The sequence below is a fragment of the Myxocyprinus asiaticus genome, chromosome 4 (assembly GCF_019703515.2).
Source record: "Myxocyprinus asiaticus isolate MX2 ecotype Aquarium Trade chromosome 4, UBuf_Myxa_2, whole genome shotgun sequence".
NCBI classification, from domain to species: domain Eukaryota; kingdom Metazoa; phylum Chordata; class Actinopteri; order Cypriniformes; family Catostomidae; genus Myxocyprinus; species Myxocyprinus asiaticus.
Window position 1 is genome coordinate 38,678,282 of NC_059347.1, and position 17,980 is coordinate 38,696,261.

General features: G+C 38.1%; 1 protein-coding gene across 1 annotated transcript in view; it reads right to left on the bottom strand.

The window, feature by feature from the left end:
- LOC127440217 (multiple epidermal growth factor-like domains protein 9) overlaps positions 1-17,980 on the bottom strand; it is a 143,199-nt gene that overhangs the window by 104,045 nt on the left and 21,174 nt on the right. The window contains exon 2 of the mRNA XM_051696686.1: positions 9,234-9,432. Coding sequence (XP_051552646.1) covers positions 9,234-9,432 — 199 coding nt within the window. The remainder of the gene's footprint in view (positions 1-9,233; positions 9,433-17,980) is intronic.

Genomic DNA, 17,980 nt, shown 5'->3' on the forward strand with positions numbered 1-17,980 from the left:
AAAACATTTGTATGTAACTTTTGTCTTTACAGTTATTCACTGTTTTCAAATGCCACCTCTACTCATCGTGCCAGACAGGCACAATTCCCAATTGAAAATCAATTGAAAAATCATGTCTGCAAAGACTGCTGAATATTACTACTTCATCTGTACTGAACAACAATGACTTCCAGTCAAGGGACATTTTGTAGGTAAAGGCACGGATGTCAATGTGACTAAATTATATGGAGGTTTTCTTTACTTTCTTAATCTTTTTGCCAAACAACTTTCAACAGCCCTAGATACCACATTTTTCCGCTGTCTACGTTCCATATAGGCTACATATAATTATAGTGTGTTTCAGCATTATATCAGTGGAGATTTTATATAATGACTTGGGCCTCGTGGTAAATATTTGAGGTTGAAAATGTCCCTTATAACCTAATGCAGCAGTGCATGTCAGAAAGCAAAGCACTGTCAAAAGGCAACGAGACATTTTTGGCTGAATTTGGCTTTTGTAAACTGGCTGATCAGAGACCAGTTTTGTGGATTCTCTTACAATGGTGAAATGGGATGAGGATACTGCTCCAGAGTCAGTGCGAGAGGCAGTAAAGTGTAAGCTCTAGTTCAATCAGCATTCCCTAAACATTCTGGGGCAGCCAGGAATGTGAAAACTACCAATTTCCACAGGATCAGACTTCCCCAACCAAATCAGGGCTAGCAGTTTTTCTTTATTTTGTTTTGGCTTGATTGACTTGCAGCTCTCAGAAGCTGCCTTTGGTCTTACAGCTCAGGAAATGGCTTGAGGTTTGGAACATGACCAGAGAAGAGTTCTCTGAAGTTATTGGCTTCACTCAAGTGTTATGTGCTGATTTCACAACAGAGCACATTACTAACACAGAAATGGGATAAATATTTCTGATGTTACATATAAGAAAGAATGTATATTCAGTGATTGCTGTCTTCTCTTTTCCCCCCAATCATGATCACATTTAATGATAAAAATATTACTGAATTTATTATTAACAATTAAATCAAAATCAAACCAAAGTACTTCTGCCAAAATCTGATTAATCACAGTAAATGCATGTTAAATTTATTTAAAAGTCCTGATGTAATGGCAATGTATAACAGGCTTCTTGATATGACAAGGGGGAGCCACTGAAGTGGCATATTCTGACAGATAGCAACATTTCAAGCAGCTGCTAGACAATGCTGCACTGTTTGCCTAAAGTCTACAGCTGGAGAGCTTAAACTGTTTTTTTTATTATTTTTTTTTTTTTTCCAAATTGTAATATTTAGCTTATGAGCATGAAATATACATCTATGGCACCCAGGGCTAATGACCTGTCACTTTTTTGCTCTATGCCGAATTATACTGTGATCTGTGCTTAAGTGTGGCAATGTACTTCCCAGTATCATCTCATTAATCACTATATAGCAAGTGTCACACAGACAGACAGACAGGCAGGCTAGCTCGCACGCACACCCGCACGCACTCTTGCACACCCGCATGCTATGTCTCCGCAGTAACACGCTCAACAAACCATGTGATAAAATGCTCGGGTTGATGGTCTCAGATGCGGAGGCAACTGAAATTCGTCCTCCGCCACCCAGGTTGAGTCACTACGTCACCACGAGGACTTAGAGTGCATTGGGAATTGGGCATTCCAAATTGAGGAGAAAAAGGGGAGGAAAAAAAACAAAAACAAACAAACAACAAAACAATCTCAATTTAACCACAAAGAACAACTTTCTTGGTGTATATATAGCACTTTCAGTTCAAACAAACTGGCCGATTCACAGTTCTTCACCATTTTATTTTATTTCAGGAATTTGAATATGATGTCTCCTCAGCTCCCGATACATTACATTATGAAACGATACTACGATCCTATTCAGCGGCAGTTACCATTCCTATCCAATAACTAGCAAGAATTCCAGCATTTAATTCCCAAGAGAGAGCCCTGTTTTGTTCTAAAAACAGAATACCATGAAACAATCTCATTTTAATATTTCACTTAGTCTTTGTGTCTAACTTCTGCACCACTACTAGCATCATTAACAGGAACAGAAGTTTTTAAAAACGTTTCCAGAACACTCTGTCATTGGTCGGACAAAGAGATAACCCCGTCCTAAATTCACACCAATGGTTGAGACAGTGTTGCTTTGTAGGGCTAGTCAGGATGCTTAAACAAACAGAGCAATGTTTTAAAAGCACCACAGTGCCTCGGTGTTAACACTCTTCAAGAGAATCAACCTATAAATGGCTTACTTATAACTGTCTCTGCATATTACGCTGGGATAGGAGAAAGTATTTTTACAATGAAAAAATTACACACCTAACCTTTAACATTTTTTTGACACTAAAGCTTCTCCAAACTGCAACTCTTTCTTACCTTAAAATGCACATGTTAGTCAAACAAAACGAGTAAAGCAGGGCTTTCTGAGTGACTGATTCGATACTACAGTTGAAGTCAGAAATTTACATATACCTTAGCCAAAAACATTTAAACTCAGTTTTTCACAATTCCTGACATTTAATTGTAGAAATCATTCCCTGTCTTTGGTCAGTTACGATCACTACTTCATTTTAAGAATGTGAAATGTCAGAATAATAGTAAAGCGAATTATTTCTTTCAGCTTTTATTTCTTTCATCACATTCCCAGTGGGTCAGAAGTTTACATACACTTTGTTAGTATTTGGTAGCATTGCCTTTAATTGTTTAACTTGGGTCAAACATTTTGGGTAGCCTTCGAAAAGCTTCTCACAATAAGTTGCTGGAATTTTGGCCCATTCCTCCAGACAGAACTGGTGTAACTGAGTCAGGTTTGTAGGCCTCCTTGCTCACATGCTTTTTCAGTTCTGCCCACAAATTTTCTATCGGATTGAGGTCAGGGCTTTGTGATGGCCACACCAATACCTTGACTTTGATGTCTTTAAGCCATTTTGCCACAACTTGGAGGTATGTTTGGGGTCACTGTCCATCTGGAAGACCCATTTTCAACCGAGCTTTAACTTCATGGCTGATGTCTTGAGATGTTGCTTCAATATATCCACATAATTTTCCTTCCTCATGATGCCATCTATTTTGTGAAGTGCACCAGTCCCTCCTGCAGCAAAGCACCCCCACAACATGATGCTGTCACCCTGTGCTTCACAGTTGGGATGGTGTTCTTCAGCTTGCAAGCCTCACCCTTTTTCCTACAAACATAACGATGGTCATTATGGCCAAAAAGTTCCATTTTTGTTTCATCAGATCAGAGGACATTTCTCCAAAAAGTACAATCTTTGTCCCCATGTGCACTTGCAAACTGTAGTCTGGCTTTTTTATGGTGGTTTTGGAGCACCGGCTTCTTCCATGCTGAGCAGCCTTTCAGGTTATGTCTATACAGGACTTGTTTTACTGTGGATATAGATACTGGTCTACCTGTTTCCTCCAGCATCTTCACAAGATCCTTTGCTGTTGTTCAAGGATTGATTTGCACTTTTTGCAGCAAACTACGTTCATCTCTAAGAGACAGAATGCATCTGCTTCCTGAGCGGTATGATGGCTGCGTGGTCCCATTGTGTTTATTCTTGCGTACTATTGTTTGTACAGATGAACGTGGTACCTTCAGGCGTTTGAAAATTGCTCCCAAAGATGAACCAGACTTGTGGAGGTCCACAATTTTTTCTGAGGTCTTGGCTGATTTCTTTTGATTTTCACATGATGTCAAGCAAAGAGGCAGTGAGTTTGAAGGTAGGCCTTAAAATACATCCACAGGTACACCTCCAATTGACTCCAATTAGCCTAACTGGCTAACTGCCTAAAGGCTTGACATGGAATTTTCCAAGCTGCTTAAAGGCACAGTTAACTTAGTGTATGTAAACTTCTGACCCACTGGAAATGTGATATAGTCAATTAAAAGTGACTATAAAATCTGTCTGTAAACAATTGTTGGAAAAATGACTTGTGTCATGCACAAAGTAGATCTCCTAAATGACTTTCCAAAACTATAAATTGCTAATTTGAAATCTATGGAGTGGTTAAAAAATTTGTTTTAATGACTTCAACCTAAGTGTATGTAAACTTCTGACTTCAACTGTATGTACTGTATTGGAAACTCCTTACAGCCAGTGTTCTGAAAGGGAGCGGGAATGCTGTGACTTATGATGCCTTTCTCCATGTCGGTAAGCAGAGAGAGGCTGCAGTCTTTGAGCCTGCTCCAAATCAAACACAAGTGGATGGCTGACTCTTGCACGACTGCAGCTATCCCATTTCCATCTGCAGCCGTCTGCTGTGAGAACGCTATAATCACTCCGCATGCGGAGTCATGGTACAGACAGTCCAATGCTAACTTTACCCTTGCGCTGTGATGTTTGCTTTGACAATTCATCAACGTAATCGACGACATCAATTACAGAAATACGTCGATTTGCATAACATGCTTAGGCGCGTCGCAATGGAGTAATTCAAATGGCAGCGCCCGGTTTAAGCATGGATTCCCCCGAAGAACAAGCTGCAGCTAAAAAAAACTTGCCCACGGTCATCTAAAGCATGGGAGTATTTAGCCAGAGACCCAACAATGTGGTGCTGTGTAAGCTATGCAAATTGGAAATGGCTTATCACAGCAGTTCAACCGCCATGAACGAACACTTGAAGCGAAAGCATTCCGGAGCACTTTGTCAAGATGGCAGCAACGCAGCACCGGAAATCCTGTTTACTTTTTGTCCCCACCCAAGCATGACATTTTAGTATTACAACACGTGTTTCTGTTAGTAGTAGTCACTTAAAATCGATTTTCTAAATGTTTCCTCATCGCCCCCATGTTAAAAGTAATTTCTGCACCGCTGCTAACGTAGGGTGACCATACGTCCTCTTTTTCCAGGACATGTCCTCTTTTTCGGACCTTAAAAAAGCGTCCGGCAGGGATTTCAAAATTTGCGAAAATGTCCGGGATTCAGCTTTTTGTTGCATTGTGATGTGCATCTGGTCTAATACTTCATTGTGTGTGCGCGCATGTTTGCATTGCTTTAACCCCACTTTGTAAGTCCCGCCTTCTCGCACACCAATTGGTCAATTATAAGAGGCTTTCAGCAACTATTGGCCAAATTCCTGCCTGTCAATCTCTCCGCGAATGCGCAAAGCGCTGTTGTGTTCAGCATCAAACAGTTGCTTGACAGTAGCAGCAAATGACAGCTGAGTGGAAACAATGCCCTAACGAAAGTGCAAAATTATAGAAGATTTGCACAAAATTCCCATGCTTTCATCCAGGTCGAGATCCGTGGGAAGCAGAATGTATGACATGTAAAGCTGGCACTTATGTGTCAGTTGCTAATAAAGGTGCAAGCGATTTAGAAGCACACATTAGCTCTGCGAAGCATAAAGGGTCAGCAAAAAGTGAAAGTTCATCAGGTAAATTAACGGACTACTTTTTGCAACCAGATAAAATTGTTAACACTTTGCTTCATTTTCCATGGCCATTCAAAATAATAGTAATAGTTAATGAAGGTACACTCATGGCATCAAATATTTTATTTTAGTACATGGACATTCAAAAGAATCCATGAAGCCTTGCTCACTAAAGGATCGAACTCTCAACTCCTGTTGGATGAGGCACACAACAGAACGTCCCTCAAACATGACATCATCAGGAGTAGAAATACCTCTGAAATGCTTCCAGAATTTACTTCCAGCGACTTTGTTCACCGAATATAGACGTAGCTTTTTGCTGCTCTCAGGTGCAACCTCGTGGCACAAGGAAGTAATGTCCGACTTGAAACTGTAGCCATACAATCTCCATCTCGCTGGACGAGTTGAGATTACTCTGTGTTCAACCAAACACTCTAACGGATCTGAAGGAGACCGCCGAGCAATTCGCATCTTCATCTGTTTGCCTACAGAAGTGAAGAGATTAAAGATTTCTCTTCCATCTTCAATCAAGTCGACATTTCTGAGTTCTCCGTCAGCCCACCGAGAATCAACAGCCGTACTGCCCGCCGACAATCAACAGCCGTACCGCCCGCCGACAGAGTGAGGAAACGGCCTCCCGTCATCACCCGAGCCTCAAGGAACCGGGTCAGAGTTAAAGGACGGAGGAAAACACATTCTACCTGTGTCCTCATGCGATTCAAGTAAGAGGTTTACGTCTGGGCAGAGATAGAATATTATAGTGTGTTATTCTTGTGTTTCAAGGTTTTTGCTTGTACAGTATACGTATCGCCATGTCTGCTCATTATTAATACTCAGGGTATTAATTATCACGATTTTGTTTTGCTGTATTGTGGTCCAACCAAATTGGATTGTTGTGCAATTTCGCCATCGCGGGAGAGACAGCAACTGAGTTCATCCATTAAAGAGTCAAATAACGCGGGACTGTTTACGAGCCGTCCACCGCGTCTCTGAGTGATGAACTAAACAGCTGCTTTCTCTCCCACGATCTTGAAATCAGCTTTAGGGCTGTCACTTCTCTCTCTCTCTCGTACTAATTACACACACACACACACACACACACACACACACACACACACGCAGGCACGCGACCCCTCACAAACATTCTGGCACACATTTTGGCTCGTAGATAGCTTAAATGCTAAAGCCCAGCTTTGTCTCTAAGCTATCGTACAAGCGGATATATGCGGTAACTGGTAGACGCCATCTCCGCCCCCATTCGCGGTCATATTCCCTGGCCGGAAGTCTCGCGTGACATACTCTCCACGAGAGTCACGTCCACTATTTTGTGCGCGTCCCTCCTTACACACACACTGTCACACACATACTGACACACACACTGACACACACACACACACTTTATGTGTTATAGAATTATTTTATTTCCATATCTAATCATATCACTGTTTAGTTTGTAGTTGTAAGTCGGAAGTTTATTGACTGCATTGTATTAATTATTAATTGATATTACTGCATAAATAATCTTTGTTTATATTACAAAGAGAAGTGTTTTGGTTTGTTTTGCATACGCCTGTGTCATGCTGATGGGATGTCAGTGCTCGGATTCAAACCTTCATTCATTGTTTTTTTTCCCGAAAATCGATATTCTTCGGATGCTGATTTTCCTAAGAAAACAATCTAATATTGAGACTGTTTTACTATTCGGTTATTAGTCCCTGATTCTAGGGTGGTGCCCCATCAAGGTTAATCCTTATTAATATTCTATTGATTTTTGATAACTGATAATTATCTTTGATGGTTGTTGAATTTGAATGATCAATAAGCTAGTGTTAATTTTAATTAATGTTTCATCGATGTTAACAATTAATGATTATCTTTGATAATTGTTGATTTAAAGGATTAAAAAAAAGCTAACATTGATTCTCATCAATGTTCTATTGATTTTAATAATTAGTAATTATCTTTGATAATTATTAATTATTGCTAATAACCAAACTTGCTCCTAAACATAGCACACTACATTTACTGGAACCCATATGAGGTTTTAATGAGTTAGATTAAATTGATTAATTTAAATATTAATTAATAACTACAGAAATAATTATTAATTATTTCTGATAGTAACACTGATCTAAACAACCAGTAAAGCCCTACATAATAATTGGTGCCCCGTGTGAGGCTTTAATGAGTTAGATCCAATTAATTAATTTAAATATTAATTAATAACTACAGAAATAATTAATAATTATTAATTATTTCTGATAGTAACACTGATCTATACAACCAGTAAAGCCCTACACTGCCTACAAAATCCACATTTTACTCGTAGTTTAATGCATACAAGAAAATCATTATTTTTGCTAATGAATTGATACACACTATTACATTTTTAGTGTTGTTTTTTTATCCTATTTCTTTTGCTCACTAATCCTAATTTCATAGCTAACATTTTATGTACACTAAACAGAACTGAGTAATATTTTCACACTTTTTGCATAATCAGGCAAAATTATAGCTTGATTGGAAATGATGCTCACAAGTGATATTTCCTTGATTTTTCTTTGTTTTCTTTAAATATTACTTACATTTTTTAGGGGCAAAAATTGTTTGGTGTTTAGGAAACAACCCAACAACTGTTGGACATTTAACATTTTAAAAAAAAAAAGTCTATACATAAAATGCATTTGAAAGGACCATAAATGATGAAGGCCTGGTAAAAAAGTTTCCATATCAGTTTTAATGTGAACTGCACATAACAAAAAAAAAAAAGTCAAAATCAGGCTGTTGTTTTTTTAACCCTTTGGACTTGAAATTACACCAAGTTAAAAAGAAACACCACTTTATATCACCTTGTCCTCTCTGAATTTTTGTAAAACTTATGTTTGCATGTTTGGCTAAGCTGGAAAAGTGCAATGCAGTGAATTTAACAATGTCACATTTCTAAAGATGTTTTGTGGCTTGCTATGGCAATATTGTCTTTCTGAGGCCTAACTGTATTCTTGTTGTCTGTCTTTACAATATGAACAACAGGTGCACAAAATAACAGTGTCAGTGCTAAAAGATATGATACACTCACAAACATGCTCAGACAGAATACTCTGAATGCACTCAGAGACTAATATATATCTGGAGGCTCACTAGGAAAAACCACAGGCACTTAACAAGTGACATCCTGTTATAATGATACAATAAGTGTGACATGATTGCAGCAGTTTGGTGGGAACCTGACAAAGTAGAGGGGTAGGGAAAATCCAGCAGAAACACTACTACAGTGCAGAGATTCATCTACACGCAAAGTGACTGCTTTTTTCATGATGTCACATAAAGGTCATACATGACAAATACAGACTATTAATCTGAATCAGGCATGGGAAATGAAATGTAGCATGAAATATTCCAGACAGCAAAGACACATACAGTAGCTGCTTGAGATCGCACAGTCCCAGATGTTGCAAGTTCAAATCAATGAAGTTTCGCTAATGCGCCAAATCTTGACCAAAAACACAGAGCACATTAGCAAAAATGCAGCAGTGCATTAAAAAAAAAAAAAAGCTTCTTACTGCATGGGACATTTAAAGAAAATAAATAAATAAATAAAAAAAAAAATTTGTTTTGCTGGTGGAACAAAATGGAATGCCGCAATAACATTGGCTATCTCCCATTTACCTTTATATGCAAGTGGTGCCATTTACCCTGCTCTGTGTTACTTCCCTGTTCCAAACCCACAAATGTAAAAATTGTTGAAAAGGGTAAACGTTCTTGAGGAACTTTTCCACTTCATGAGGCTTCATGCTTCCCAGACTATTGAATCAAACAAAGGTGATGTGATGGTCTAAGAAGGGCAGATACAGTACTCACCTATTGCAGAGTAGGCTCACGGCTCCATAGGCATCACAGCCACAGGCCTGGCAGCCACTGGTCCCATTGGTGAAATACCTATCCTCACATTCGTCACACTGGTGACCCGCGTATCCAGTCTTGCACACACACTGACCCGTGAACGGGTCACAGGTATCCGGGCCCACTGAACCCTCGGCACTGCAATTACATTGAGGACCTGTGGAAGAGACAAGAGAGATATTTTGACAACATGTTGGTTTCCTTTTCAATGTGAAAAAGGCAAGAGTTTATCATCATGGTTGGAAAAATCAGTCAGACTGATTTTTGAGAGATTTTTTTGTACCATTGTAACATTTGTTAAAATTCTCTTGCTGACAGTATGACCTTGAGCAAGAGATGATGTCAGCAAGTGGCTGTGGCAGAGCACAATCTCATTTAACCCCTTCCACACACATTTGAACATGGTACAATGAAAGTGTGAATTTATTCAGAGCTGCAGGATGCCACAGAAAATATGGGACTGAATTATTTTTCAAAGACAACAAAAACGAGACAAACGAAGAAAGAAAAAAAACCATAACAAAACAGGTATCACACCTTTTGGAAATGATGTGGAAAGTGCACATTCCATTGCCAGTGGGGCAAATGTACCTCTAAAAGTGTACTGAACAAGAAGGGTGTGAGAACATGATGAAATAGGGAATGCTGGTATGCCAGCTTGCTAAAAACAGGCTGAACTTGGCTACTGAATTCAAGGACTGTTGAATGTTCTGTAGCATTTACAGACGACTTGAGTCTGGACAGTCCAGTTATCAGCTCTCCCAGTACAAACTGTTCTCTCCTGTCTATGGCAACATCTCTGATCAGTCTGCAAGTTAGGGAAAACACTATAACCCCAATATATGCTTAAAACATGCTTAAGACATTGTTCCTACTTTGCAATAAAAGGTGTTTATAAAAAACAGTAACTCTCAGTAACTCTAGACCTACAGCAGCCTTAAAGGCTACATCTAATACAATCAGCAATATTACAGAGGTCGCCAAGAGGCTGTCAGCTAAATTATTTGCTCCCAGAAGCAGAAAAGTGAGCAGAACAGAGGCCTCATTAAAGCACCATTCATCTGACTGTGCTGCAATATTAGCGTGCTGTGTAGCAATCCCAGAGATTATCTCATGAGCAACATTACATACATACTGTGTTCAAAGTACAGCTGGGTATCGCCAGCAATATCACGATAAGATACGTATTGCGATACACGTCACAATTCAATATATCGTGATTAGGCATGTAACAATACACAAATTTCACGATACAACAAAATGCATAGCCTCACGATACGATACAATATGATATGAGCACCCACAAATGTTTTGCTCAAACTTATTCAAGGATTCATATACAATAAAAATAATATATATAAATGTGCAGTAAGGTTGTATAGTGGTTGTATTGACATTCAGGCTGTCGGTTGATAGTCAGTTGCCAGTGTGTTGTTAAGAGAAATATAATTTATGACAGTCCAGTGTGAGAATAATAAAGTGCAGTGCTGATATATGTTGATCGTGGGAGATCAAGAGTTCAAAAGTCTGATTGCTTGGGGGAAGAAGCTGTCATGGAGTCTGCTGGTGCAGCTGCTGATGCTGCAATACCGCCTGCCTGATGGTAGCAGTGAGAACAGCCCATGACTCGGGTGGCTGGAGTCTCTGATGATCCTCCGAGCTTTTTTCACACACCGCCTGGTATAGATGTCCAGGAGGGAGGGAAGCTCACCTCCGATGATGTGTCTGGCAGTTCACACCACCCTTTGCAGGGCTTTGCGGTTGAGGGTGGTGTTGTTGCCGTACCAGGCAGTGATGCAGCCAGTCAGGATGCTCTCTACAATTCTGGTGTAGAACCGTAATCAGACACAGAGAACTTGAGAAATTAAACAACAATTAAAGCCAAGGGCTCACAGGCAGTTCAGATTCACAACATTTTAACCTTAATGTGGGATTATTGTACCTGGTGATTTATAGAAGCTAAAATACACTGAAATCTTTATACTGGTGCAGACGCACAGGAATGCGCAAGTCCAGAAAAATAGAAGGCTGGTGATCAAATTTGTTATTTGTTAGCTAATGTTAGCCCTGCAGCAAAATATTTGACAGCTTATCCTAATGCCTCCTGTTAACTGTTTAACATAGTTTACAGTCAATAAGACAGTTAATTGTCAATACAGTTAATTATTTTGATGAATTAAAATTCAGTTAAAATAATTATTTTATGTGGTTTTAGTCTACAGTTTAAGAATTCGAGACTGCTTTTGATCTTCAAATTGATGATTCAAATGACACCGTCATCTGAATTTCTACATTAAAACATCAATGATGATATTCACATTGACAAGTCCCCCCCACTGGTTTTTCAACAAATCGCACCCTGTATATATATATATATATATATATATATATATATATATATATATATATATATATATATATATATATATATATATACACACATACACACACACACATATACAGTATATACACTACCATTATATATATATATATATGTGTGTATATATACAGTATATACACTACCATTCAAAAGTTTAGGGTCACTTACTCATTCTTTATTTTATTTTTTCACATTTTAGAATAATAGTAAAGTCAACACAACTATGGAATAATAGAAATGGAAATATGGGAATTATGTTGTGACTAAAAAAATCCAAAATAAATCAAAACTATGTTATAATTTAGCATCTTCAAAGTGGCCACACTTTGCCTAGAATTTGCAGACATGTACTCTTGACATTTTCTCAACAAACTTCTTGAGGTATCACCCTGGGATGCTTTTTAAACAGTACTGAAGGAGTTCCCATCTATATGCTGGGCACTTAGTGGCTGCTTTTCTTAATTATTCGGCCCAAGTCATCCATTTCAAAAACTTTTCTTTCTTAAATAAAAATTTAGTTTTGTAATGAAATAAATTAATATGGTGGCACAATTATATTTTTGTCTACAAAACTAATTTCAAGCATTTAAGCATACGCCTTCAGATCAAAAGATCTTTAAGATCATGAAAAACATTTCAGGCAAGTGACCCCAAACTTTTGAACGGTGTTCAAAAGTTTTAATTTTTAAATGAAATTAAATTAAATTAAAAGTTTTAAAAAGATTTAATATTGCAATGATTTTTCCTTGCCGATTCAATATTTATTGCGATTTTTAATGTATTACGATTCTGTAAGTATTGCGATTTGATGTTTTTATATAAAAACACCATAAAAAATGTCTATTAAAGAACACTTGTGTCTGAAATTACAAATGTTTTACCATGTTCTACAGAATTTGCAGGTTGAAGGTAGGGATGTGCAAAAATTAAAACTACCAGTCGTCCAATCAGTGCCTTGTCTGAGCTATTAGTGCTAAGGAACCCATGTACAAGTCTGCATTATGTTCATTTGTATTCAACAAATAAAGTGTATACACAATATATTTATCATTTTAACTTATTAAATTAATTTTGTTTTTTTAGAATCTAAAATATAACATAAATGATCATAGGCTATTATTATTGCACATGTTGTGTCATGTCATTGGCATCATATGCATTATCTTGAAATCAACATATGATTAATCTTGAAAACTGCTCCAAGATGAATGACAGAGAAGAAATAGTGAGAACTCATCTTATGCGCGCGTTCGGCAAGACATGCTCAAAGCACCAAAAAAACTTCTGAACACACAGCAAATCAGATACGCGCATCGTCGTCTTTACTCTTGTCTGTTCCTCAAAATATTATAAGGTGTGTTTCCTCAGCCACGTGTCGCTGTGTCTTTCTTGTCGTATGTCACTCCGAGACATCTTACAGGTCACCTGCCACAATGTTGGGAAAATGTGTAAAATTATCCGCCACTGTGCACAAATACCCTGGCTGTTAGATTATAAATATCGTGGGGGTGCAACGTAGTTTACCGCATCCAACAGTTTGCTAAGTCTTTTTACTGCTAAATTATTTATTAAAGCAGAGTCAGACATAATCTGCAGAATGACTTATGACAAGAACTTTCCACAACACCTCTCAAATAAACTTTTGAATGATACATAATAACAGGAACACTGATCACAGCAGAGGATTTTGAGTGTCCTACAATGAACAAACTGCGCTTTGATGGCTGTTACAGCAGCGGTGCATTAAAGGACTAAATGTAAAGAATTAAAGTGACAAATCTTCTCAGAGAAAAAATCCGTTACTGTATGTGGAACTCTGCACAAAAATAGCTTCCTATATTTATCTATCAATTATTGTATTAGCGATAATATAAACATGTTTTTTTTTATTATATAAAACAATTATTTTTCATTAGGGAGATGATTTTAAAATGATTTGTCTCAAAAATCGCAATATATAACAGAATCAATTTTTTCCCAGCCCTAATCTTTAGTATCGATACAATATCATATTTTCTGGGTAAAATGGGAGCAGGTGGTTTGTCACAGAGGAAAAGCAAAGTAGCTGTAATTTGCAGTGATGATCATTTCAGTGTAATGGGTGTGTGAAAGAAAGGGAAATTTATTTTTTATAAATTTAGGATTTGCTTGTACTGTCTAACTGAATGCCAAAGGCAAGACACAGGTCTCTGACAAAATTTCAAGAACCGCATTTTGATGGGCTGAAATGGCAATGTGTTCCAACGACTGTGTAAAGGCAGTTGACATTAAATAATTTTTAATGTTTTAAAAAATAGTTTTCTAATTCTTTAATAATAGTTATGCATGCAGTTTTTATGACCTCATATTAATTAGACACAATGGAATATTTGCACTTAGAAAAATCTGTTTGTCACACTGCAACCCATTGAAATGGACTAGTGATATAAAAATGTTTTTTAAAAAAGAAGTGGTGACTAGTTACAGCATCTAAAACGTCCACTTTCCCATATACTGTATATTCAAATGAACCTATATATGAACACTTCTGGATGGCACTATGCACACAGATACTCCTTTTTCTCTTCTCCAAACAGTTTAGCATATTGCAGGCACAAATCCAGAGAGGTGCATTTCTGCAGTCTGTCATTATTTTACAGTAACCTCCCACTGGACCAGAATGTGAGCACATGAAAAAAACACACATAGGTACACTGACGCAATGAGAGAAATGGAGCGCTGTGATATATTTAGCAGAGGCTCAAAAAGTGTACAGTTCCCATTGCTGACTGGGGGCAATCTGATCTAAATCAGAGGTGACCTTGCTGAAGATCAGATTACACAATAGGAGAGCTCTGCCAGACACAGTCACAAAAACATTTTACTCATCCCTTAATGGAAATATAACAAATACATATCTGTCTTGTATCATCTACAAAGACACAAAAAATACTAGTAGTCTATTTCCCATGGTCCTGTGAGAGCAGGCATCATTAAATACTATAGGTATCTTATCTTGAGGTACAGTGAATGTGATGGTCAACATGGTTCATGAATGTAGGTGATGGCAGTGACTAATATTCAAGGTTTTGGCCTATTCATAAATTTTTACATGTCTGGTTGTGCTCTGACACAATCATAAACATGCTGAGACAAGATAATATAATGTGGTTCGTTCTCGGTGGGGCACGTGGTGAGTTGAGTGCGGATGCCGCGGTGGATGGCGTGAAGCCTCCACACGCGCTATGTCTCCGTGGCAACGCGCTCAACAAGCCACGTGATAAGATGCGCAGGTTGATGGTCTCAGACGTGGAGGCAACTGGGATTCATCCTCCACCACCCAGATTGAGGCGAATCACTACGCAACCACGAGGACTTAAAAGCGCACTGGGAACTGGGCATTCCAAATTGGGTGAAAAAAAGAAAAAAGGTGATCCTTCACTACTAAGTATTTGGAGAATTCAGGAAATTAGGTTAGCAGTTAGCACAGACACCTGATCACAACATATCGGCTTTATTAACAAAAACATCTAAAGGTCACACATTTGTTCTGGTTGAATCGAAGGATTAAAACAAGGGCAGCACAATGTATCAAATTTATCGGAATATTGCAAATGTACATATTACCATGTGCATGAAGATACAGTAAAGATACAGTTCATATATCTATCTTTGAGTTTTCTTAGCAAGAGAAAAGGGTGAAAAGTCTATTTTAATAATACTGGAACATACATATATACTGTATATATCGTATATTTTAAAAATTAATCCCCAGATTTATTAGTTATCAATTTTCTTTTTTCTTCTTCGGGTTTCTGTCTTGCTTTTGAATAACCATCTAAATCAAGCAGTTATGTAATTTGGCAACTAAAAACAGGCATTTGGAAACTAATGGTTCCATGGTAATTTTAGTATGAAGCCCTGTATGTTTGTGATCTCTGGAATAGACTATCCTTTTTTTCTCAGTAAACTTCAGTATATTTGGGTGGTGGGAGTTCTGACGCTCCTATGACGTCACCATAGGATTACTGCATCACATATTGCATATCGCATTATCCAACAACTTATTCCATATTGCTCATTTCCTCAATCTTGTGCAGCTCTAAACATTCGTTGATAGTTCAACGGCTATATCATACAGGGCTGGGTGCATAAACCTAAATCCAACTTTGTCACCTTCTTGGAAATACCAGCTCCACATCTGTTTGTTTCATTTCTACTATGATGGAGCAGCTTCCAATGTTCAAATGAGGGACTCAGTGTTAAAAAAAATGACAGACATCAAGTGAAAGTGACACTCTACAGGCACCATGGCAGAATTCAGGTCGGCCTCAGGCCGTTACAGTAAATGAGGGCTGTCAGCTAATGCAGCTAAAGACTCCTCATGATCGATGAGCTGACAAAGAGATGGTGAATGAAGCCATCAATTGTGCTAATTCACACATCTCTCCCAGTACTTAAAGAGATAAAAAGGTAAAAAGCAGGTAAATCGAAATATAACTGTCAAATTAATAGTTAGGTAAGATTCTACTATAAGTCATTTTCACTAAAACTAATTCAGAACCATTTCTGCACTGTCTCAAAAAATCATGTGTGACTAAGTGCAAGGACCCGAGTTGCCATAAAGTGTTTTGAAAAGCAAGATTTAAAGTAGTGGTTGTAGGGCTTTACTGGTTGTTTAGATCAGTGTTATCAGAAATAATTAATAATTATTTCTTTAGTTATTAATTAATATGTAAATTAATTAATTGAATCTAACTCATTAAAACCTCATATGGGGCTCCAGTAAAGGTAGTGCGCTACGTTTAGGAGCAGGTTTGGTTATTAGCAATAATTAATAATTATCAAAGATAATTATTAATTATTAAAATCAATAGAACATTGATGAGAATCAATGCTAGCTTTTTCTAATCCTTTAAATCAACAATTATCAAAGATAATCGTTAATTGTTAACGTCGATGAAACATTAATTAAAATGAACACTAGCTTATTGATCATTCAAATTCAACAATCATCAAAGATAATTATCAATTATCAAAAATCAATAGAATATTAATTGTATTACAGATAGTATTACAGTCTCAATATTAGATTGTTTTCTTAGGAAAATCGACATCTGAAGAATATCGATTTTCGGGGGAAAAAAACAATGAATGAATGAAGGCTTGAATCCGAGCACTGACATCCCGTCAGCATGACACAGGTGTATGCAAAACAAACCAAAACACTTCTCTTTGTAATATAAACAAAGCTTATTTATGCAGTAATATCAATTAATAATTAATACAATGCAGTCAATAAACTTCCGACTTACAACTACAAACTAAACAGTGATATGATTAGATATGGAAATCAAAATAATCCTATAACACATGAGGGTGTGTGTGTGTGTGTGTGTGAGAGCGAGTATGTGTGTGTGTGTGTGTGTGTGTTTGTAAGGAGAGACGTGCACAAAATGGCGGACATGACTCTCGTGGAGAGTATGTCACGCGAGACTTCAGGCCAGAGAATATGGCCGCGAATGTGGGCGGAGAGAAACCAGTCAATGGCGTCTACAAGTTACCATGTGTATCCGCTTGTATGATAGCTTAGGGACAAAGCTGAGCTTTATCACGAAGCTATCTACTAGCCAAAAATGTGTCCGAGAATGTTTGTGAGGGATCGCGTGCACATGTGTGTGTGTGGTTAGTACGAGAGAGAGAGAGAGAGAGAATAAAGTGATGGCCCCAAAGCCGATTTCGTGATCGTGGGAGAGAAAGCAGCTGTTAGTTTATCACTCAGAGACGCGGTGGATGGCTCGTAAACCGTCCCGGTCTTTGATTCTTTAATGGATAAACTCAGTTTGCCGGTCTCACCCATGATGGCAGAAATGCACAACAGTCCAATGTGGTTGGACCACAATACAGCAAATCAAATTCGTGATAATTAATACCCTGAGTATTAATAATGAGCGGACATGGCGGTCCGTAAACTGTACAAGCAATAACCTTGGTACACAAGAATAACACACTATAATATTCTATCTCTGCCCAGACGTAAACCTCTTACTTGAATCGCATAAGGATGCAGAATGTGTGTCCATCCGTCGTTTGACTCCGACTCAGTTCCTCGAGGCTCGGGTGATGACGGGAGGCCATTTCCTCGCTCTGTCGGCGGGCGGTACAGCTGCTGATTCTCGTCGGACTGGCGGAGAAATCAGCAACGTCGACTTGATTGAAGAGGGAAGAGAAATCTTTTCTCTTCACTTCTGCAGGCAAACGGATGAAGATGCGGATTGCTCAGCGGTCTCCTTCGGATCCGTTAGAGTGTTTGGTTGAACACAGAGTAATCTCAACTCATCCAGCG